This window comes from Vulpes lagopus, chromosome 8, assembly GCF_018345385.1.
Source record: "Vulpes lagopus strain Blue_001 chromosome 8, ASM1834538v1, whole genome shotgun sequence".
In the NCBI taxonomy this organism is placed as follows: domain Eukaryota; kingdom Metazoa; phylum Chordata; class Mammalia; order Carnivora; family Canidae; genus Vulpes; species Vulpes lagopus.
Genome location: NC_054831.1, coordinates 100,734,056 through 100,759,177, shown reverse-complemented (window position 1 = coordinate 100,759,177; position 25,122 = coordinate 100,734,056). Strand labels below are relative to the sequence as shown.

General features: G+C 38.0%; 2 protein-coding genes across 7 annotated transcripts in view; one reads left to right on the top strand and one right to left on the bottom strand.

The window, feature by feature from the left end:
* Positions 1–4: 4 nt before the first annotated feature.
* PPWD1 (peptidylprolyl isomerase domain and WD repeat containing 1) lies at positions 5–22,639 on the bottom strand. 3 transcript variants are annotated; one of them, XM_041766785.1, is made up of 11 exons: positions 22,433–22,639; positions 18,608–18,710; positions 17,590–17,690; positions 17,292–17,412; positions 14,869–15,316; positions 10,394–10,584; positions 9,354–9,543; positions 6,915–7,096; positions 5,124–5,205; positions 3,117–3,299; positions 5–2,077 (listed from the first exon to the last, which is right to left on the bottom strand). In XM_041766785.1, the coding sequence occupies exons 1-11, from the start codon at positions 22,626–22,628 to the stop codon at positions 1,934–1,936; spliced, it is 1,941 nt and encodes a 646-aa protein (XP_041622719.1). In that variant the 5' UTR covers positions 22,629–22,639; the 3' UTR covers positions 5–1,933. The 3 variants fall into 3 exon arrangements, with proteins under 3 accessions (XP_041622719.1, XP_041622720.1, XP_041622721.1); XM_041766786.1 differs by lacking the exon at positions 22,433–22,639 and adding an exon at positions 22,222–22,425; XM_041766787.1 differs by lacking the exon at positions 22,433–22,639 and having other exon boundaries at positions 17,292–17,314; positions 17,665–17,690; positions 18,608–18,659.
* A 148-nt stretch (positions 22,640–22,787) lies between these two features.
* CENPK (centromere protein K) overlaps positions 22,788–25,122 on the top strand; it is a 67,681-nt gene continuing 65,346 nt past the window's right edge. For 3 of the 4 annotated variants that reach the window (XM_041767372.1, XM_041767370.1, XM_041767373.1), the window contains exon 1: positions 22,801–23,102. The gene's annotated coding sequence lies outside the window, so the exon portion shown is untranslated. Of the gene's footprint in view, positions 23,103–25,122 lie in introns of all 4 variants that reach the window. The other variant, XM_041767371.1, reaches the window with a different exon arrangement.

Genomic DNA, 25,122 nt, shown 5'->3' with positions numbered 1-25,122 from the left:
TGTCAAATCTGAGTTATAGTTTATTAAAGATTTAGAAATAAAGCATTCTGTAGTTGCAAAGTAAGCCACACTTAAATGAGCATTATCTAGACAGAACTAAATTTTTGCATTAAACACCGTGAAACCCGTTTTTTAAAATTTTAAGTAACTGTTTTAGAAAATGGCTGAGAATACTTAGGTGTAGCCTTATGAACTAATATTGCCAAAAGAAAGACATTTTCCTTAGCATTGAGATACCTTTCAATTTGCAAAGTGGTTAATAGGGAAGAAGACAGTTATACTTTTCCTAAAAAAATAATGAAGAGGATGAATAAGTATCAGATGATATCCTGCTAATAATAATTTAAAACATGGTTTAAAAAAAGATACTGGCAATGTATATTTTTAGGTCTACTGACTGTTAAATTTGTGACGTGAAATGGAAAAATTCGTTAATCAACTAGGATTTTTCACTCAACCAAAATAACTATGTTTGGCAGAATGGGGCATCACCACCACTTGGTGGCAGTATTATAAAAAATTTAGGATTAAGTTTTCAGGAATGAATAAATTGCTTGGGAGATGTCAAGACATCTAAAATAGGAAGTAAAGGTAAATGTCACAGTGAAAAGTCATTTTATGTCTAAGTTCTGCTTTATAAAAGGAGGACATAATATTAAAGTAGCATAACTTGGGGGCGCCAGGGGTGGCTCAGTCAGTGGCTCAGGTTATGACCCTGGGGTGGGTCCTGGGGCTCCCTGCTCAGCCAGGAGTCTGCTTCTCCCTCTGTTCCCACCAGCACCCCCCCTCCAAGTCGTGCATGCACTCTCTCCCTTTATCAAATAAATAAATAAATAAAAATCTTAAAAAAAAAATAAAGTAGTACAACTTGGTACATTAATCCATCTCACAGGTTTGTGGTACAAAATGGATAAAGGAAGTAATCCTGCTTGTCAACAGAAGGAAAAGTGTAAGTTTAGGTTGAAACATAAGAATGTGAATTCCCTAAATAGGTCTGTTGAACATGCTCCTCCTTTATTTTCTTATTCTCCTTTAACTTCAAGAGTGGAAATAAGAAGCCATGGTTCTTAATAGTTATGAAGTCAGGAGGGAAAGTGAAGAAGAAATGAAATTAATAGAAGACTTAGAACTCATTTTATTGCTCAAACTCCTACTAATTACTCCATTATTAGCTACTAAAAATTTTACTTAACATATACTTTTTCTCAATGGTCTATTTAGTAAGGTAAGGAAAGATACTATTATTTGAGGACAGAAAATTTGAATGTAGCTACATGAGGAAAATAATGTGAAAATAGTAAATGAACCTGTATATAAAACTAAGGACTGAAATACTACTTTATTCTCATACTTAAACACCAGGTGTAATACTCACTTAAATGTGACTTACCTAGAACTACAGAGCTATTTCTAAATCTTTAATAAACTACAACTTGCTATTTATTTCCTGAAATTTTACTTACTTCTACTTACTCTTTTTAACAATGATTAAAAGGCAAAATTATTTGGCACAAAACACAAACCTAAGAAAAGAAAGGAAGTGGCACATTATTATCAGATCCTGGTATCCTTTCTTAGTGGATCCAAAGAAATATGAAGGCAGATTATGTACCATAATTTTTTAAAAACCTAAGGAACATATGCATACAATTCTCGTTACTCAATATGGTTTTGAGTAATTACATATAAGGAGTGCTGTTTGCCCAAATTTAGTCCATTTCAGTTTATTATCTCCTAGGATGAAAAATACTACAAGGAAAACCATAGGCAGAGTTTTAAAAAAGGACTTTTAATGAAAAATATAAAAACATAATCTTGCATCCTTGAAACATGATTTGTATGTCCAACAAGTCCTAAGAACTTCCTAATGTAAAATAAACCTATTTGATATATGTGTATTTTTATTTACATATACAATGAAACAAACCTTATTTTACTTGACAGTAATATTTATGATGCTGACATCCTCATAGGGCTTATCTGTTTTGGGATTGACTTTGACATTGGAGATCCTTTGTACAACTTCCATTCCTTTAGTCACTCGTCCAAACACTGTGTGCTTATTATCAAGCCAAGGCTGCAATGGAGGAGAAATGGAAAATCTTGGTAAACTCAGATTTCCTAAATCACACCCCCTGGGTGAGCAAATTAAAGAGAATTTAAATTTATGCTTCATTTAAAAAATTTAATTAAAAGGATGTACAGTTAATTTCATTTAGCAGCTTTTAAGAATGATTTCCATGTTTATACGAAAAAATATAAAAGCCCAGTATACTGTTTAATTAGATTTCTGCATCTTTCAGACCAAAGGGAGCTGGAAGATATTTGCTAAAGGTAAGTGTCTCTGCACAGCTTAACGAGTTATGGCTCAAGTTTTAGAACTTCTCTGCAGGAATCCTCCCTGCATTAAGTAAGAGGCAGTCTGGAACTGTTTAAGCAGCATGTACTTTCATCTTAGACATGGGAGCTCAAATGCTAGCTCTGCTGCTTACTTGATCTCTGACAACTTAAATCATATCTCACTGTTCATTTCCTCATCTATTTTTTTAAAACTGGGTATAATGATACTAGAACTTTTGTGAATATTACATGGGACTTTGTGTCTGATAGTAATTATAAATATTTTTCATTGCATGGTGTTTAATTTCAAACAGTGTAATAAGTTGTATCATTTTGTGTAAGTGCAAGCAAGAAAGCTCAATATTATACTGTATTTTATCAAAAATACAGTGCCATTGATTATGGGCTGCATTCTGATTTCAGAGATATAAGAATATATATAAAGGTCTTAAAATTGAGAATTCATATACTCTAATTTCCCCCCATTCTAAAGATAAGGAAAAAGGCCCCGAAGTGAAGTAATTTGTTTTCTATTGTACAATTAGTATTGGCAAAGTTGACTTAAACTCAAGTGTCCTTAGTTACAAAAGTATAGTTTTACAAAGTAAAATCTGATTTGTTCGGTAATTTTACATTTTCTCCTTTAAATTGTTTTCATTTTTATATTCTGGCAGATATAAATAATGGTAGAAAATAGTGCAGTTCTCTTCCACTGGATTCATTTTTACATCGTAAACTATGAATCTGTGGCTTACAGACAATGCTGTTCTACTTACCGTTGGTACTACTGTTATGAAAAACTGGGATCCATTAGTATTTGATCCAGCGTTGGCCATGCTGAGCGTATATGGTCTGTCATGTCGTAATGTTGAATGAAATTCGTCTTCAAATTCTCCTCCCCATATGCTTTCTCCTCCCATACCAGTACCTGTTGGGTCTCCTGTCTGAATCATGAAGCCCTTAACAAGAAGTACACAAAAAACATATTACACTGTTCTTTTATTTTTTTTTAATGATTTTATTTATTCATGAGAGACCAAGAGAGAGAGAGAGAGAGAGAAAGAGGCAGAGACACAGGCAGAGGGAGAAGCAGCCTCCCTTTAGGGAGCCCGATGTGGGACTCGATCCCAGGACCCCGGGACCATGCCCTGGGCTGAAGCCAGACGCTCAACTGCTGAGCCACCCAGGCATCCCTACTTTACTTTGGAAGATAAATTTCCTCCGCTTACACACTACCTTGTTTCAGTGACTGAAACAAAATCGCAAAGGTCTCCTCATTGACAGACATGTACTGGCTTTCCCAATAATCCAATTAAAAACGATGAATATTTTAAGTAAGTTTTAGATCTGTATAGTGTGGTAGGTTTTACAGAATTGCCCCACTTTATTCTCTTCCCTTTCCCTCAACACTGTGGATTGCCTGGTTCACTAATTCTTCTAATTCACTAATTCTTTCAGACACCCACCCTACCACTCCCCTCAAACCTGGTTATTCTTCCTGTCATTTCTCCTGCCATTTCTGACCTGCCAGTAACCAAGAGCTACACTACGGCCCATCCATTTTATGGAACCCTGCTCAACAAAATCCTGGGCCAAGTTCTTTCTGACTTCAGGTTTTAATGATGGTTCTCCAATTTTACTGTTATGTGCTGCCGAAGCAAGCACTTAATGATGGTTCTCAAAGACTGAGTGGCATCACGTCTCTTCTATTATTTAAAATCTTATCTTTTAGATCTACACCTTATCTAGTCACCAGGTACAAGTAACCTTAGCTATTGATTTTATCTAAGCATGACCTTTTTTTTTTTTTTTTAATTAATTTTTATTGGTGTTCAATTTACCAACATACAGAAAAACACCCAGTGCTCATCCCGTAAAGTGTCCACCTCAGTGCCCGTCACCCATTCCCCTCCAACACCCGCCCTCCTCCCCTTCCACCACCCCTAGTTCGTTTCCCCGAGTTAGGAGTCTTTATGTTCTGTCTCCCTTCCTGATATTTCCCAACATTTCTTCTCCCTTCCTTTATATTCCCTTTCACTATTATTCATATTCCCCAAATGAATGAGAACATACACTGTTTGTCCTTCTCCGATTGACTTATTTCACTCAGCATAATACCCTCCAGTTCCATCCACGTTGAAGCAAATGGTGGGTATTTGTCGTTTCTAATTGCTGAGTAATATTCCATTGTATACATAAACCACATCTTCTTTATCCATTCGTCTTTCGATGGACACCGAGGCTCCTTCCACAGTTTGGCTATTGTGGACATTAAGCATGACCTTTTTACTCAGTATGTGGCCCTGGTTTTAGATGCTGACAAAATACTGATGCAATGTTTCTAAAAAGGCACCAAGTTACTATTCCTGCACTTGATTCTAGATCTGATGTTCGTGACCATCCATTTTTCTTTTGGCTTCCATAGTCCATTTTTCCTATTCATTTCTAATAAATTGATCATTGGGAGACAAAGAAGATTCCTTAGGCTTAAACTTCTGGTTTTGCAAAAACTATTCCTGAAATGACATAAATTTTGTGTCAACTTAGGGAGCCTGGGTGGCTCAGTCACATAAGCATCTAACTCCTGGATTTGGCTGAGGTCATGCATGATCTTAGGCTCGTGGGATCAAGCCCAGCATCAGGCTCTGAACTCAACGGGGAGTCCGCTTGAAGATTCTCTCCCTCTGACCCTTCCCCTGCTCACACACACACACACACACACACACTCTCTCTCTCTCTCTCTCAAAAAGATAAATCTTTAAAAAATTTCTTGTATAACTTACCTTAATTATACGGTGAAATGTATGTCCGTTATAATAACCATTTCTGCTATGAACACAGAAGTTTTCCACTGTCTTAGGGCACCTAGTAAGACATATGTTAAAATATGAAATCTATTCAGAGCATCTTAAGACAGTTTTCTTTGCAGTTGTGCTTTTTTCTTTTTTTTAAGATTTTATTTATTTATTCATGAGACACACAGAGAGAGAGGCAGAGACACAGGCAGAGGGAGAAGCAGGCTCCATGCAGGGAGCCCGATGTGGGACTCGATCCTGGGTCTCCAGGATCACACCCCAGGCTGCAGGCGGTGCTAAACCGCTGGGCCACCGGGCCTGCCCTGCAGTTGTGCTTTTTAATGGTGTTTTCAGTATCTTCTGAAACTCTCAGGAGTCATTTTTCATAACCTCTTCTATTTTTTTTTTTTAAAGATTTTTTATTCATGAGAGACAGAGAGAGAGAGGCAGAGACACAGGCAGAGGGAGAAGCAGACTCCATGCAGGGAGCCCGACGTGGGACTCGATCCTGGGTCTCCAGGATCAGGCCCTGGGATGAAGGTGGCGCTAAACCACTGAGCCACCCAGGCTGCCCACATAACCTCTTCTAATCTTAGGATAAGCAAAAGTTGAAAGAGCATACAAACCATAGTATATTCATATTGTTTAATTCATTATCTTTAGATCATGATTGCTTATATTTGAGCTTGACAGTATTTAAACTTCAAAGTCATTTAGCAGGTTAAAAAATACAACTAAAGCACCTTAAAGTATATATGTTCACTGCATATATAAAAGTTCATTGAACCCATATAGTGGGTTCAGTTCTTGGGAAAGATAATTCCCTTATACAAAGAATGTTATGGTACAGTAACACCATTCCTGACTAAGCATTTACTCTCTGAAATATCTCCCAAATTTAATCAACTTTAAATGACAATCACAAAGTATGAAGCTTTCCAAATAATGTTAATCAATCTCATGTGATGATTTAATAAGTTACATTATCATGTAATAGCTCTTAGAGCTGGGAATAGAAGGGAGATACAAAAGATAATTGCACGAAGTACATTAGGGGACAGGCTTAATAGCTGCATGGAGGTTCAGAGTACCTAAAATGAGACGGTCCAGGTATCTAGAGCTGCTTAGTTCTTTCTTCATTACCACGGCAGGTATAAAACATATCCAAAATAAGTACTTTTAAGTAAAGGTGTTGTAAAAGATGTAACCTTTTGGATCAAGAATAGCCAGATATTCTACTGTATCTGGCATTCCATGTTCATCTTGCAAAATTTTAAACTGCCCAGAATACTTTTCTTTTTTCAATTCAATGGCCTTATGTTTTTTGTTGGAACTTTTCAAACATAAGGATAACACTGGGACTAAAAAAGAGGTTGTGGATGTCTAGCAAATGACAGGGGAAAAAATTATCCTCCCCTTAAGGATTTGCTTTGAGGGTAAAGCCAATTATAACAAGTGAGTCACAAAATCTGGTTGGGATGTGTTGTTAATGGTAATATATTTATCACTTATAGTTTACATTCAGCACTTTCATAGCCATATGTTTCATATTCACAATAATAAACCTATGAAGTGTGTGTGTGTGTGTGTGTGTGTGTGTGTGTATATATATAATTATCCCATTTTCTAGAGGAACAGTTATCAGAAAACTAAAGGTAGATGTTCTTTCAAATACTTCAATTCTTTAAAATTTCTCAAGTTGGAATAATTTAAGGTTGCACGGTTTCTTAAAACAGAAATATTTACATCAATGTTTAAGACAATGAAAATAGTACATACTCAACAGGAAAAAGTTTGATGTGGATGTCTCCCATACTTGTGTGGATAATGGCACTGTCTGAAACTCGTTTAGGTCCTTCAGCTTGAGTAGCTGCCATGACTTCTTCTTTAGAAGGTTTCTCATTAAAAACATCTCTGTCAGAATCTGCACTTTTTGTATCTTCTGGTTCTCGTTTGGTAAACTCACAAGAAAAGAGAGTGAATGAATTAAATTTTCATCTGGTTAAAATTTATCAACAATAAAATTTAATTACTATTTGTGATGTTTGAGAAAAGAAAATTCACATCAGAGTAAAACCTTATTTTAGGAATCACTTCCTATTACAGGATGTGTAACGCAGTTATTTTTACACTTGTCTAATAAGAAAATAATCCATTTAATGAAGATGTATGTATGATTTCAAATGGGGTTAAATTTCTTTTTGGATACACATTTAACAAGATACAGTTTTCTGGGATAGCTTTCTGCTTCTGCCTGGTATTACATCATAACCTGTCACCTGCTGCTTACTTTTCACTGTTTAGATTTCCTGGGTTTGAATTCTAGCTCCGCTACTTAGTAGCTTACACAATTTGGGAAAGTAAATTAATTTCTTCCTTTTATATAGGGATAAGAGGGCAGCCCCGGTGGCCCATCTGTTTAGTGCTGCCTTCAGTCAAGGGCATGATCCTAGAGACCCAGAATCAAGTCCTGGGTTGGGCTCCCTGCAGGGAGCCTGCTTCTCCCTCTGCCTGTGTCTCTGCCTCCCTCCCTCTCTCTCTCTCATGAATAAATAAATGAAATCTTTAAAAAACAATAATAAATAAATAGGGATAATAATAACTACCTCAAAATAGTACCTATTGTCAAGATTAAATGAAGGGATATAAAATGTTTAGAGAACAGTGCCCAACATGTAGAAGGTACTATACACATATTAATAATTGTTATTATTTCAAGAAGCAGAATTTTGAGTGAAGTAGAAATTTCAGGATACCTTAGGATATTGGGAAAACTGAAAGAAACTTTTCAATTGTTGAAACTTTAGATTAGGGAAACCTAGGTGGCTCAGCGGTTTAGCGCCTGCCTTTGGCCCAGGGCATGATCCTGGCTCCCGGGATCAAGTCCCACAACGGGCTCCCTGCATGGAGCCTGCTTCTCCTTCTGCCTGTTCCCTGCCTCTTTGTCTTTGTCTCTCTCTCTCCTGAATAAATAAATAAAATCTTTTTTTTTTTTTATTTTTTTTTTTAATTTTTTTAATAAAATCTTTTTTTAAAAAAGAAAAGTTTGGATGGATAAACTGCTATTTCCTACATTTATCAATCAATAAATAAGCTGAATAGCATCATAGTTGCTTACAATACATCAGATGAAAGAATGAGTATGCTATAATGAGCCAGACACTTTACCAAACCTTGTGAATAGTGAAGAAAATATAATGCCCTGTACTTGAGAATTTTGTATTAAGGAGGAGATGACAAGGGTCAGAGATTTTAAAAAAAAAAGGGAATTATTCCAAAGACTGTGACACACACTGCACAAGCAGACATACCTACTCAGACTTGATGTCAAGAGAAGGCTGCCAATTTGAGACCTAGTAAAAGCAGGGACTGGGGGCAGGTGTGTGACGGGCAGAAGTAACAGCTTGTGTAAATGCACTGAGGTATAACAAAAGGACAATTAACTACTGCAAAGGAGTTCAAGTTCAGCACAGTGTAGCAAATGAACTAAAAATGAAGAAAGATAGGTAGATGAGCCAGCTGAGAGCTGACGAGCCATTAAAGAATTTTAGGCAAAGAAATTGCTGAATTTGGGACTTAGAAAGTCTCTGATTGCAGTGTGGAGGATAGAATGGTAGGGTAGAGGTCTTCATATTTGAGATTTTTCTGCTTGGCTCAATGGTTAGGACACTGCTACTTTTAGCTGCTTGGTAGTTTGATTCTGAGCCCAATGTTAGTTAATAGGAGAAGTACTTGCAGTGCAGTAGAAAAAAGTAATTCCTCAGGAATACACACTTTTCAAGTAGCATTATTACAAGGGAGTTAAAAGGTAATAAAAAGAAATGTGCTTAGAGGAGGCAGTGTGCAAGTTCAGGGGAGATAAATTATGTTTAGAATAAAAGATGAAAAATAATCCTTTTCAGGAGAATTTTAAAACCCCATAGTGAAAACTATTTTGGATGCAATTATTACCGTAACCACTTACTTCCTAACATCTTAGACAACACAAATAGTTTTAGAAGCCAGGTTGAAAAAAATTTCAAAACAAGAGGGAAAACAGTACAAATTCAAGTCCTAGTTAAAAATTCTACAATATTAACGTTTTAAGATGGTATTCTGGTTGTTTAGAAAGTCTGCTATTATTGCCAACATTCTCTTCAGTTGAAAGCACAAGCTAAGAAAATAAAGCTCCAACCAAATTGGAATAATTAAGGTCTATTTCCTAGTATTTCCGCATACCATATAAAATCTGTTCTTTTTGAAAGATGTACAAACTATTGTTGGGTCAGCTTGAATATTCTGAAGAACGGGGTTTTCAGATGCTTTCATTTCTATGGTAGTTGCAGCACGATGTTTTTTAGCTATTCCCTGGAACAAAGCCAACTGCATCACTCTGATATTTTCTTGCTTGCCTAAGATGCGCACACACCTGGAAAACACAATGTTTTATACAACAAAATTATCAGAATGAACTCCAATTATAAAACCTTTATAGTTAAAAGGTAGGAATCAACTATCCTTAATCCTTTACTTTTGTATAAAAGAATAAGTGAAAGTTTTTAAAAAAAAGTGTTTCTCTCTCTCCCCCCAAAACAGTGACTTTAAATTGGTAAGTGGCTGGAATTTTCAGGTTAAAAAAATACAATCATTCAGTCATATAGTTTTAACCTATCTCTATTATTTTAATCTTTCTGCAAGCCTTCAAAGATTCTATACTGCCAAGAACTACAATATAAATTTGTTTACATGTGAGAATGCACGGCACTAGATCTTTTTTTTCCCTTTAAAATATACTTGAAGTTCTTTTCATTTACATTCAGTGATAGTATCTGATTGTAGCTATTTTGTACTAAAACCAAATGGACTGTTTACACAAAAGGCTTATTGTGGTTTCATGCATTTTAACTTCTGATTTTATGTCTAGCAGGATGTAATGCTGAATTCTGTGGTTAAAATATTTGGCAACATTTAACATGAACCAGGCTAATTTAAATCAATAAGCAAAAGAGAGATTGAAACTTGTTAAAAAAAAAAAAAAAAAACTTGAAACTATGCATATCTTTTTTCCATTTCTTCTACAAACACGAGTGGAAACTTTTTACATAAGATTATAAACAACCAAAAGACCACAGAAAAATCCAGTCAAAACATTTGGTTAAGTTTAGACATTTGGGACCATTCCACTTGTCTTGGAACAAACAAAACTCCCATTGTTTCCCTGAAGGAGGAAATGGTCCCCCATAAATGAATGCACTTTTAAAAAACATGTTAAAGCTTACCGGTTTGTTTCTACATTTATAACTTTAATGCCTAGCATGGTTCCATACAGCACGAAGTGTCCAGTTTCATCAAAAACTATGTTAATTAATCTTACTGCATCCACCTTCTCCAACTCACGTTCAACAGCCATTCGTCGGCCAAATTCCATGTCGGGTAGCTGTTGCCTCATCTGCTGCAGTTCAGTAAACATCTAGGAAGCAAACCATTTATTAACAAAAAAGCTACATGATAAAGGGAATGACAATTTAAATAGTAGTGCAGTATACATTAAGAGCCACTGAAAGTTTGTGTACTTAAGTGTTATTTTAAGGTGGAATCTATTAAAAAATAAATTATTATAGTATTAAAAAATAGTATTTACACTAACTGGTTCTAATTACAAAAAAGTTAATATACCTACTGTTTTCTCTTTTTAAACTATATCTGCTGCCTTTTATAAGCCACAGACTAGTACCTTCCAATAGAAATATAAAGCAAACCACACATACAATTTTAAATTTTCAATTAGCTACTTAAACAAGAAAAGAAACAGGTGAAATTAGTCTTAGTAATGTTTTATTCAACCCAATATATCCAAAATATAATCATTTAAACTTAAAGCAATATTAAAAAATTGAGATGAGGCGCCTGGCTGGCTTCAGTTGGTAGAGGATGTGACTCTTGATCTCAGGGTTTCAAGTTCTAGCCCCATGATGGGTGTAGAGATTACTTAAAATCTTAAAAAAAAAAATTGAGATATATCACATTCTATATTTCTCATATTAGGTCTTTTAAATCCTGTGTGTATTCTATACTTTCACCCATCTCAGTTTGGACTAGCCACATATCAAGTCCTCAACAGCCACATGTGGCTAGTGGCTATAATACTGGACAATGCAACTATTGACAGGGATCATGGGCCTGACATAATGTAACAAGCACTCAACTGTTGTTGAATGAATAAATTTGTATTATTTCACTAATTTATAACAATTTCATTACATTTTAGAAAATGTTTCAAGTTATTTTTACAGAAAGCCCACACAGATTATTATTAGGTAAATGTGTCTTCGTGTAGATGAATATTTTTATGAGTGCTCTGTAGTTTTTATATTTGGTTTTCTTATCTTCAGAAAAGATATTATTATTAAAAGATATTATTTAAAATAATTTTCATAAAGGTTTACATCATAATTATTATGTATTATCATACCACAGGCTTCCCCAAAATATGATCTTTCATTCAGTTTTCCAGACATTTAGGGCATCAAGCAGCAGAATTCAAATATAGCTCTCCATTGGAGACGAAAAGGAACCAGGCTTATGTCCAGTCTAATTTTTCTTATGCCTGCATTAACTGGAAATCCCGTTCTTCTAGATACGGAAAGAACAACGATGTACACAACTCCAAAAAACAAAAGGAGGTATATGTATTAGGGAACAACATGAAGCAAAGGTCTTATAGGTCAGATAAAAAGCCTGGTCATTAAAAAAGCCTACTCATTAGGATTTCTTGTCTCTAGTCTCTGGGACTGATAAGTGGTTATTTTTTTTTAATTTTTTTAATTTTTTTAATTTTTTAAGATTTTATTTATTTGTTCATGAGACACAGAGAGAGAGAGGCAGAGACACAGGCAGAGGGAGAAGCAGGCTCCACGCAGGGAGCCCTACGCGGGACTCAATCCTGGGTCTACAGGATACACCTTGAGCTGCAGGTGGCGCTAAACCACTGCACCACCCAGGGATCCCGGTAATTGCTTATTCTTATGCCACAAATAGCCTAGATACTGGACTACATTTTTGTAGCAATTATTTTGTTAGAAGATTCATTTTCTTTCTTTCTCTTTTCTTTTCTTTTCTTTTTTTCTTTTCTTTTCTTCTCTTTTCTCTTTCTTTCTCTCTCTCTCTCTCTCTCTCAAGATTTTTTTTATTTGAGAGAGAGTGAAAGCGAGAGAGATCACAGAGGGAGAGGAAGATGGAGAAGCACACTGGCCCCTGAGCAGGGAGCCCAATATGGGCCTCAATCCCAATATCATGAACTCAACTGAAGGCAGATACCTAACCGATTGAGCCACCCGAGTTTCCCAAGAAGATTCATTTTCAGGACTTAAAAGATTTGTAGATAGCCCTCTGCCTGTATATGAGTGTTTCATAAGTGTTAATCTAACCTGATAAGTACACTGGTAAATTTTTACATATTCTAGCCTTAATACCAGAGCCTCTGTGATACACAATTCAGCTATATGCAGCTTATGCATATCTTATTAACTGTGAGATTCCATACATTTACTACTCACTAGTATTCTAACTAATGTACTTGGCTTTTTTTTTTTTGTAATCTCTCAAATTCTGAATCTCAACCTCTGTCAATAAGCTTTACTACTGACTACTCTTATCATCTGAGCCCTTTGACTTTGACAAATGTTGAAGACAACAATGAAGAAATGAGTGGACTGAACAGCTGAGAGTATTCGTGTTAAGAGATTTATATCCAGAGACTGTGTTTTTAAATATTTCTTTTTCTAAGGCATCTTCGAGGAGCTGCAAGCTGGTAGAGAGCCTTTAAGTTATATTTAAACTAGTATGTAGTTACTGGCCACCATTAAAAAAGAACCCATCACAAAAAAGTTTTCTACTTTCCTTAAAAGTATAGTGGAAAGCTATTCTCTTCCACCAAGAAAATGAGTCATGAGGATGACTTGACCAGCAAGCAGATCTTCACATTTGTCTGGATTCATACTACTTCAGGCAGATAATCCACCCAACTTATTGCCCCTTGCCAACCAACAAGAGTGTCACTAATAAGAATAATAGAATTTGAGACCTTAATGTAGGGAATGTAATACAAATTGGTCCCTACTAAGACTATAAAATTGACACTGTCATACAATAAATGTTACTGCTATAAAGGTTCAACCCACAGACTCTTAGAGGACTCAACATACCATTAGTAGTTAGAGAACACTTGAGGAAAACCGGTGATGAGACCCACATTTCTACAAAAAAGTTAACTTTGCATGGATAGAAACTCTTATTCTACAACCACATGCTTTAATGAGTTCTCGGTAACTAATTATGTGTCAAGTAGAATGCTGGAGATACAAACATGAACTGGAACAGATAAGGGATCAGAGATCACGTAAGTTTAATCTATGAGGGGTTGGATATGTATTAGTCAAAAGTAAGACCATACCAAATGCTCTAAGAGAAAATAAACAGAGCAGTATTGAGTCATTAAAAAAGCTGTCCTAAGGGCTCAGTCAGTTAAGCAGCCAACTCTTGGTTTTGGCTTAGGTTGTGACCTCACGGGTGGTGAGAGCCCCCGAATCAGGCTCCATGCTGAGCGAGGGTAGCGTCTTCTTGAAGATTTTCTCCCTCTGTCCCTACCCCCTCCAGCTCAAGGTGTGCTTTAGTCTCTCTCACTCTCTCTAAAATAAATAAATAAATCTTTAAAAAAAAAAAAAAAAAGTCCTACATTAGATAAACAGTGAATTTCTACAGGGAGTGACCCTTTCAATATGATTTGAAGCATGAGTTCAACAGGTAATGGAATCGGGGAGGGGTGACTCCAGGTAGCAGGTAAAGCATATGCAAAGGCTCTTTGGTGGGAGCATGTTCAAGAAACTGAAAGAAGGCCTACATGGCTAGAGTAAGAGGTAGGGAGGAAGGTGATTTACAGTAGGCTAAAGTGGTAGGCAAAGGCCACAATGAGGCAGGCCATGAATTTGGCCTTGATCCTAGGAACAACAAGAAGTCACTAAAAGGTTCAAAAATGACATGATCAGACACGCACTTTAAAGATATTTCTCTGGGTACAGCAAGGAAAACAGATTAGGAAGAAGCCAGAAAATAGGCAGTAGGCCATGAGGTAGTCCAGGCAAAAGATCATGAGCTATGGTAGTGACAGCTGTGCTAAAAGGAAATGGATAAATTTAAAGCATATTTAGAAAGTCAAATTGACAGGATTCGTGATGAATTAAAAAGAGGGGTAAGGAAAAAGTTATGAAGATAAGGATGACTTCAGGTTTCTGGTTTGTGCAAAAAGATGGATTTGGTGCCATTCATGCAGACAGCAAAACAAAACAAAACAAAATGACAACAACAAAACAAAAAAGATGATAGCACCAGCTCTGCTCGTAATAGAAAGCTGGAAAAATCAATTTGGGAATAGTCATAGAACAGGCACGAGTGAACAGGGTTAAGAGAAGGGTGCCTAGGGTGAGTTTTGAGAAGATTCAGAAGATGAACTTAGAAACAAAACTAAACTAGAAACACAGTCACTATGAATACATGAATAATTGGCTCAAAAGATATCATATCATAAACCTAAGGAATAACACTGAAAGACAGCAGACAGCTGGATAACATCTTCAATGTGCTAAAAGAAAACAATCATCAATGTAAATATCTACATCCTGAAAAAATATCTTTTAAGAAATAGGACAAAATAAAGACATTTAGAAAAAAATATTCATTAAATTTATATTGCACTTACACTTAGTGATTCATCGAAGACTCTCATGAGTTTTCCAGTCAAAAATCTGAAAATTCTAACTTTTCTATCAGAACCAATAGTAGCTATTTTCTTCCCATCAGGTGAAAAACATATGCTGGTTGGATAAGCCTTGCACTTGGCAAATTCATATAAATCTGTGTCAGTTTTATATTCCCAGTTCACATTTTTGGGGAACTTATATTCATGAGGAGGCCCAGTCCAGTATTCAATCATTCCAGATTTATCAGAAGACACTATTGCTTTGTAAACTGCATTCAGCCGTATCTGAGTAAGAGGTGACGTATGAAGTTTGTCAAAAATATGAAGTGGCTGGTTGTCTCCTCGACCATCATAAATAAAAATTTTTCCTGTGCTCTTCTCAGAAGCAGCAACTGAAGATATGGCATCCCCTGGGCAATAGATCCACTCACACTGTCCAGGAAAATAGCTAAAATATTTAAGAATCAAGGGAGAAAAAGAGTTAGATACAAGTAAGCATCCTTATCCACCCTCACCACCAAAAAATATCCTGGCCAAGGGACGCCTGGGTAGCTTGGCAGCTTGGCACCTGCCATCGGCCCAAGGCATGGTCCTGGAGTCCCAGGATCAAGTCCCACGTCAGGCTCCCTGCAAAGAGCCTGCTTCTCTCTCTGCCTGTGTCTTTGCCTCTTTCTCTGTATCTGTCATGAAAAAAAAAAAAAAAATCCTGGCCAATGATTTAGCTAGTTTTGGATTCCGTGATCAAAAGTAGCAGAGATAGAAAATGGAGAGGAACAGCTAAGAAAAGCTACTAATTTTTCTCTTTCTGATCTCATTAATGTAATGGTAATAACTTCTGAGGATTTATCAGACCACAAAGAGAAGTGCATGTTAACAGATCATTTACTTCTCTTGGGTAGACAAGAAAACCTAAACAAATCTGAGCCTTAAAATATTCCAAGACATTGCCTTTTGGACCTCTGTCTATATCTTAGTCTATATATAACTTACTTTTAAAAACAGGTTAGCATGTAATAGTGTACTTGATAAATCCGTTCTTGAAATGTTTAAAATCAAAATATTTTAGCTATGACTGTGATCAAAAGAAAAACATTTTGATATCACATTCTCATTAGTAACTTGATCTTAAAACTGGACAGATTTAATCAATACACCAAACTTACACATTCAAATGAGTGTTGTCTCTTTCTAGGCAGTTTGAGAAGTTAAACAGGTATTCCAATGTTGGTGTTGATGCTCAAAACTTTTTCGGGACTTCTCTTTTAGAATTTCTAGCAGAACTTTAGAAAAAACCCAAAACATTCTTTCTATATCCTCAAAGGTGGCAAAGGTTCAACATTTATGAATAGATTTAATTTTTAAAAACAGCTAAAGTGTAGGTAAACAAAGCAGAAGAATAGGACAAATAACCAAAAGATACTTCCATTTCTAGTCAAAAATAAGTTCTGACCATAAGTAATGAGACTGATTTCCGTTAGTGGCTCATAAACTGGTTTTGAAGGAAATTCCAAAAGAAATCCTGTTATGTAATGAACTGTTGTTCTTCTCCCTCCACCATTCATATGTTGCAGTTACCCAAGGTGATCCTATCTGGAGATAATTAGGAGGGAATTAAAGTTGAATGACATCATAAATGTGGGGCCCTAATTCCATAGGCCTGTGGCCTTCTGAGAAGGGAAAGAGCAAGATACCATTCCTCACTACATCCTGTCCCCCAAGAGTCCTCACCACAAATTAAACCCCACTGGAACCTTGATCTTGCACTTTCCAGCCGCCAGACTCAGAAAATAAATTTCTACTGTTTAAGCCTCTTAGCTTACAGTCTTTTGTAATGGCAGTCTGACCTAAGACAAGTCCCAAAACTTTTTGACGATGCTATGACTTTCAGGCTGACAGTCACTTAGATGTATATAAATTAGTATGGTATCTAGGAAAGACATGCTTAAAATATTCCTCTCATTCCTGTACAATCTAACCACATAGTTTGGGTATCAATATAATTTAAAATCACCAACAAATCACCTCAATTCCAAAATGTACATAAGCCTTATAGGGCACAATACATATAACTGCAATAAACACAGCAAGGAAGTTAATTCTAAATACCAGTATATCAGACATGATGGATCCTTGTTAATTCATTAAGTAACATTAAATGCATATAATTAATTCTTGTTATGATGCTGTTTAAAAATTAATGACAAAACCACAACAGAATGATTAATGACAATGATTAAAATGACAAAACCACAGAGGAAGCCTCAAAATAGAACATAACAAGGATTCATGTATTATTTTCCCAAGCAATATTCAAAGGCACATTTTTAATAGAATGGCAATATATTCTGTTTAGAAATATCTACAAAATGATGACGTTTAAAAATTTCACTAAGTTAAAAAAATATATATTTTAAAAGACTCACCCAAGCTTCAGCATATTGATCATGTCAAAGTTCACTACATCAAACACCTTCATTGCTTTATCATCACCCACAGAACAGAACAATGCTCCCTCAGAGCTAACTGCAATACTCTCAATAACTCCTATTTAAATAAATCAAATTAAAACACTCTAGTAAATATCAATGAAACAAATATACATAATTCAAAGAAAAAAAAAAGCATTTTTTTTTATTTTTTAAAAAAAGCATTTTAAAAGAAACTTTAACCAATACAATTTAAGAGAGGCACACAAACACAAACACAAAGTGAAATTCTTACCCAGGTGACTACGAAAATGTTTAACAAATTCAATTCCCTCTTCTATTTTCTTCCAGAACTTAACGTGTCCATCATGACTGGCAGTAATAATAAAGTCTGTCCTGCATATATAAAATTATAAAAGTTAACTTGTAAAACAGATTTATGAATTACTTAGTACTCTCAAAGCAATCATTCTTGAGACTCTCTTTCAAAATAGGACTTAAAAGATATCTTCCTTTATGAAGACCACCATTGCAAATTTTGTAGTTTTGTTGTGAATATCATTAATAGTTGCTGTGTTACTAATTTTAATCCCAAGAACTGAAATCAGAAATGAACTAGCACTTGACATTAAAAAAAAGAAAAGAAATTTTACCAGAAATCACTAGACCATGAGGGCTCTTTAATGCTAAAATCACCCTATAGACAGTGTTTTCACAAGGAAAATGCACTAGTTTTCAGAAGTTGATAAAACATTAAATCTCAATGTATCATTTCTGTATATGCAAAGTTCAACATATGTTTTTTTAAAATAAATAAAATATTTATATTTTTTTTAATTTTTATTCATTTATGATAGTCACACAGAGAGAGAGAGAGGCAGAGACATAGGCAGAGGGAGAAGCAGGCTCCATGCACCGGGAGCCCCACGTGGGACTCGATCCCAGGTCTCCAGGATCGCGCCCTGGGCCAAAGGCAGGCGCCAAACCGCTGCGCCACCCAGGGATCCCTCAACGTATGTTTATTTTGTATCGAAAAGATTTTATACAGAATAGTCTCCCTTGTAAGGTATATAAAAATAGAAACCATTTATTGAAACCTAGAATACATCAGGTACTTCACACATATTCTCTTGAATGCATTTGTTGTATGAAAGAATATACAGACCTTTATTGAACTCAAACTATTACAGAACCTGTGATGTTAAGCAGAAATCCACAGTATCCTAGTTACTGCCACAAATCCTGCTTAATACTGAAGCATTTTTATAAAACAAATTTTTCAGAAAAAAATTAAAAAGATGTGATAGACTTACTTGGTGCATACCACATGGGTGATAACATCTCTATGCATGTAACTGCGTTCATACATAGATGCACTGGGGAGATTTTCAAGATAGACTCTTTCAAACTCTAGAACTGAGAAGAAAAAAGAAAAATGTATTTTTAACTGGAACTATATACTATTTTGAATTTTAAGATTTTCTCAATTCTATTATGTATTTTCTTCTAGATTTTCTTAAATTTCTCTCAACTCGTATGTAGCAGAAAAAAAAATTCAGTGCCTATTATATCCCTTGTAAGTGGATAGCACAGTTATTTAGTCATGACAGGTTCTCAGGTATTATAAAGAAGCTTAAAAAACTGTCCCCAGCACTTAAGAGCTGAGTGATTGATTCTAGCTTCATATGAAGGTTCCATTAAAAACAAAAATCTTAAGTTTTATGAAAAGTATTACAACCATTTTTCTAACCACGTAAAGCCAATTATTACTTCTAATTTAAATAAGTAACAAGAGGCCAGTGGCCACTTATATCTGTTTATCTGTAAGGCACTAATCCTCTTTGAAGTCACTGATACTGGGATTAGAGCAGCTAAACATGATAAAACACTAAATAGATTTTTAGAGCTGAGAAAATCATGGAGTTCTCAATTTTTTTCCAGGGGTAAAACACTTGTAACTGTTAATCTGAGGAAATACTGATTACAAGAGCTATGAACAATTTTACAAGCAAAAATGGACATTATATGTGTATCTATTGTTTTATATGTGTATCTAATAAAATAGTCCAATGACAGCCAAACAGGACTGTAAAAAGTTGCTACATGAACTATGGGATGTTTCCTAGTTTTTCATAACTAATGTATAGCAGACTCAAAGTTATGCACAAAGAACTGCTTTTTCCTTCATTTTTAGTAACGGAAACTCCCATTTTCATATGGGGATCTTGACACCCAGCTGTAAGAGGACATTTCTCATCTCTGGAGTTAGGTGTGACCATGTGTCAATGAGAAGTATGTGCCCGCGAAGGAGTGTCCTTCAAAAGGTGTTCTTCTCTTCCTCAGTCCTACAACTTAGAACTGGGATAACAGCACTATTACTTTAATAACCACTCAGGACAAAGATGAAGGTCATATCTTACTGATGTTTAGGGCAGAGAGCTGGAAAGAGCTTAGGTCCCTTTGGAGCCTCTATACCAATCCTAGACTGTTTACTTTGGGACTCTTTTTACACATGAAAGCAGCACACCTCTTTTTTAATATCATTGACATTTTGGGTCTTTATAATATGTAACTAATATAATCCTATCTGATACACATTTGTTTTGCTGTTTACTTGTTGAAAAGCTATTCAACAATGAATATTCAACAACAAATCTATTTAATAGGTATTTACTCAAAACAAAACAGGTTACAAGGCACATGGGCATGAAGAACATATAATTCCGTCTTTGAGAAACCATTCATTTAATTAAAGGTTGTGTCATATAATAATTTATAATGTCTGCATATAAATGAATACAAAAGTCCAGTGTCCAAAGAACATGTTAAACAGGATGGTTCTAATTCTAGAAATACATTATCAAACACCTGTCATTTAATTTTTTTTTAAAGATTTTAAGTAATCTCTACACCCAACATGGGGCTTGAATTTACAATCTTGAGATCAAGAGTCACATGTTCTACCAATTGAGTCAGCCAGGTGCCCCACTCCTGTCTTTTTAGATAAAATCTTCAAAGATATTTTTCTAACGTTTCTTTTTTTTTTAAGATTTTGTTTATTCATGAGAAACAGAGAGAGAGGCAGAGATACAGGCAGAGAGAGAAGTAGGCTCCATGCAGGGAGCCCGATGGGTGACTCGATCCCAGGACCTAGGATCACACCTTGAGCCAAAGGCAGGCGCTAAACCAAAGGCGCTAAACCACTGAGCTCCCCAGGCATCTAATATTTCATACATGTTTTTAAATTTCATTTTTTTCTTCAAACTCAACACTATTGATTGGGTTAAATACAATGAGCATCTTAAGGGCAAACATTTTCACACCTAATTATTTTTCTGTCTCAAACTAAATTAAGCCTTGTAAGATCTGTGTCTCAATACTAGTATCAGCACTTTTTTTCTTTATTTTTCCATGAGAAAAAACATACAGAAATCTTCTAATGCAACAATAAGAGCATTAACTTTGTCATATTCGTTCATTTAATAGATACTAATTGAACACTTGCTACATGCAAAGCACTGTGGCAGGCACTGAAGCAAAGTAGGAATGGACTTTGTTTTGACAGTGGAGAAAAACATTTCAACCATGTGAATAATGGTAAAGTGTAGGAAGTTACTATGGAAATTTGTAAGAGAAAGACCTAACAGTTAAAAAAAAAAAAAAAAAAAGATAATGTGGGACGCCTGGGGGCTCAGTGGTTGAGCACCTGCCTTCGGCTCAGGCCGTGAGATCCGAGTCTGCATAGGGCCCCCTGCAGGGAGCCTGCTTCTCCCTCTGCCTGTGTCTCTGCCTCTCTGTGTCTCATGGATAAATAAAATATATTGTAGAAAATAAAAAAGATAATGTACTTTAAAGGTGTCAATCAATGTACAATGTTCAAAAAAGTTGCTTCTTCAACATTTGGATACATGACATTTGAAGGCTGCCTGTAAATTCAGCTGTTAAATATTACCGGCAGTTATGATCAATGTTTTGTTTTCTTTTTAAGAAATTTTTATTTTATTTTTTTTAGAAACCCAGCCTGGCCTGGAGAAGTCACAGGCTTCCCAGAGGGGGTAACAGCGAAAGATGGATGCTAAAGTAGAGCAAGTTAGCCGAGTGAAAGTTATTTCGGGTACACACCATCATATCCTGGTAGGCTGCCAAATAAGAAAAACAACAACAACAACAACAACAAAACAAAAAAAGAGCATGCCCCCATTCTCAAGTGTTTTAATACGGCTGAAGTAGAGAGTAGATCACACACACACAAAGTCAGGACGGAGAAGCAGCGGAAACGCGCGGGCGAGGTCAGGAGAGATCCTATCACGAAGCAAGTCACGTTAGGGAGTTCGGACCTTGTTTTGAAGATAACGAGGAATTAGTCCAGGGCGCGAAGCCGAGAGAGTGATAAAGGAAGATCGGACCCTTCAGGAACATCGTGTTTTAATGGCCCTAACATGCTTACGACAAGCTGTTTTATTACAACAATGCTGGAAATAAACATTCAACCTCTGTCCCTCCCCGCTCTTTGGTTCGACGAAAACTTGGGTCACTGCTCCGAGCAAGGAGGAAAACCCTTCGGGCCTTGGGGAATCCTAGGGCTCGAAAACCACAGACCGCTGGTTTTAGGTGAAAAAAATCTGCGATCCGGGGAACTCCGGTGACTCTCACGGGTCCGAAGACCCGGCCCTGGCAGGGTCAGGATCAGGATCAAAATCCTGCGGACCTTCCCGCCACAATCCACTCTCGAGAGGCACAGACCCCCGCCCCGCCCCCCGCGCGCCAACACACAGCATCCCTGAGCTACACGGCCTTCCGGAAAGCCGGGCACACACTCCGGCCTGGGCTGCCCGCCGTTAGGGACGCCACGACACCGCCCGGCTCGTGGCCGAGGAGCGGCCTGCGTGAGCCTTAGCATCCGCCGCAACACGTTCTCCCAACGCACCCTGAGGAGCGCCGTCCGCGGTTAACAGAGAGACGCTGCGCTCAGCCCAAGTCGTGCGAGTACAGGGAGGCCAGACATCAGAAGACGACCCTCGGTTCTGAGGGTGCAACGCCCCGCAACCAAACAGCATCTGCGGGTGCGGGCGGCCCCGCCAGCTCCGGGTCGGGGGCCCGCCGATTCCAGCTCGCCCTGGGCCTATGTCTCCAGCTACCTTTCCTCTTCTTGGCCAGCGTCGCCTCTACAGGTAAAGGCCCGACCCAGCGCTCCTCATCCTCCTCTTCGTTCTCCTGGGCCACCGCCACTACCACTGTCAGCTCTCTCTCGCTGCGTTCCGTTTTCTCCGGTTCCTCAGGCTCCCGGCGCCTTCGCCTCCGCAGCTGCGAATCGCCGCCACCTTCCGACGCCATAGTGGCCGAAACGTCAGAAAAGGCGCGACAACGCGACGCACAGCCCTCCCGCCAATCGTCACGGCGGCGCAGCTCGCGCGTCACCGGCTGAGCGAGCCCGGGATTGGCTGCGGTGGGTAAGCGTGGGTCCAATCAGCGAGCAGCGCGCGCAAGGGGCGCCGGGCCGAGCGGACCGGGAGACAGGGAGGCTGCGCTGGGGTAAGAGCGGGGCGCGGGCAGAGAGCACCTGGACGCTTAGAAACCTCCGCCGGGCCTCGCAGGTGGCCGCTGGGGCCCCGCTGCCGGGACCCTTACCTCGGCGGGAGTTGTCTACCCGGCGTCCAGCCCTAGGAGCAGCCCCGCCCTCCAGCCCGGGTCGGGGGAAGATGCCCGGGGAGCCGGGAATTGAGGCAGACGGTTAACTTGCGGGCCTGCCTTCGAGCTCCCGAGCTGTGTTGTCTGAGCTGCTCGATTGTCCCACACGGCGAAGAGGTGGTGAGCGCTTCTTACTGGTTTCCCGGGAGAGAGAGAGAGAGACAGAGGGAGGGAGAACGGGGCAGCCGGGCCAAGGAACCGAGGTGCCCCTCCTGGGACCCTTCACCCTTCCGCCGTCAGCCTGGTCTTCGTGGCCTTCCGGACTTCTTAAAAAAAATAAGTAAACAAAAAGGAAGGAAGAAAAAAATCGTGAAAGACACGTAACGTGATAACATGTACCGTTTTTTTATGCCCCCTTAAAATTGAGGTCTAATTGATGCATGACATAATGCAGTTGACCTTTGGTTGTTTTTTTTAAGATTTTACTTATTTATTCATGAGAGACAGCAAGGCAGAGACACAGGCAGAGGGAGAAGCAGGCTCCACGCAGGGAGCCCGACGCGGGACTCGATCCTGGGACTCCGGGGTCACGCCCTGGGCTGCAGGCGGCGCTAAACCGCTGAGCCACCCGGGGACTGCCCTGAGGTTGACCTTTGAGCGAGGGATGGATGAGCAGAGTGGTTAGGGGCGCAGAACCCCCCCCCCGCCCCGCAGACCCCCCCCCCCCGTCCCCGCCCAGTAGGAAATCTGCCTATAGTTTTGACCCCTCCCCCCCAAAAAAAAGCTTTGCCAATACTGTTGGTCCAAAACCTTACCCATAACATAATCTGTTAACACATATTTTTTTTGTGTGCGTATTGTATACTCTTATTTTCTCCTCCATAAAGTCAAGCTGGAGACAAAATCATTAAAATCCTAAAGGAAGAAATCTACATTTATGTGTATATATTGGGGAGAGAAAAGATCCTTGTGTAAGTGGACCTGTGCAGTTAGTTCAGTATTGTGTGGTTCAGGTGTCAGCCGTGTTCGTTTCAGGTGGACAACGTGATGATTGGCTATTTATTTATTTACTTATTTATTTTGTCTCTACTTTTCAAAATCCCCATTTTTTCGTATTACTTAACTTCACTTCCCTGGTCTGTATCAATATTTTCTTTTGGAGGACAAGAAAGGAACTCAAGGTGGAACTTGATTCTTTACCATGGTGGAGAGCTCAGAGTACGAGTATTTTCAAAAAGAGCTCTAGTAGTGATTAGCAAGACATGGCATTCAACCTAAGTCGCAAGGTTGTAGAAATTAGTGGTAAAGAGTGTTTAAATCAATTAGGTTAGGTATGTGCCTGCTACCGCATTATTCTTGCTCTGGAAGATTCATGTTTCTGTAAAAATGCAAAACCATACTTTTGAAACCACGCCCCGCACCTAGAAGTAAACTTTTGTTGTGTAAAAAAAAAAAGAAAAGAAAAGAAAAATTCAAAAGATTTCAAAAGATTTAAAAAAATCTTCAAAAAGATTTCAAAATGATGGCCACAGCAAGTCTAGGGAATAGTGAACAGCTGTCACCGTGCACAGAGAATTTTTTTTTTCTTTCCCCTGCGAGGAGAGCTTTTGAGGTCTCCTGTCTTAGAAACTTTCAAACGCAGTATTAACCATAGTCATTCTGCTGCACGTCAGGTTGTCGTGACTTACTGTGTCACTAACTGCGAATTTGTGCTTTCTGGCCTCCTTCACCCATTTTGCCCTCTCCCCACTCTGCCTCTGGTAGCTACCGATCTGTTTTCTGTATCTACGAGCCTGGTTCTCTTTGTTTTTTATGTTTTCCCCCATCAAGATTACACATATAAGCGAGATGACACGGTAATTGTCTTCCTCTGTGTGACTTATTTCATTTAGTATAATGCCATTGAGGGCCAACCTTGTTACTGTAATGGCAAGAGTTCATTCGTTGTTATGGTTGGATAATATTTCTGTATGTGTATGTGTGTTCATACGTGCCATGTTTCCTTTATCCATTCATTTGTCTATGAATACTAAGGTTGTTTCCTTTTTTTAAAATAAATTTAAATTCTTCAACATTTTCTTTTTAATATTTTTATTTATTCATGAGAGACACAGAGAGAGAGAGAGAGAGGCAGAGACACAGGCAGAGGGAGAAGCAGGCCCCATGCAGGGAGCCCGACGCGGGACTCGATCCCAGAACC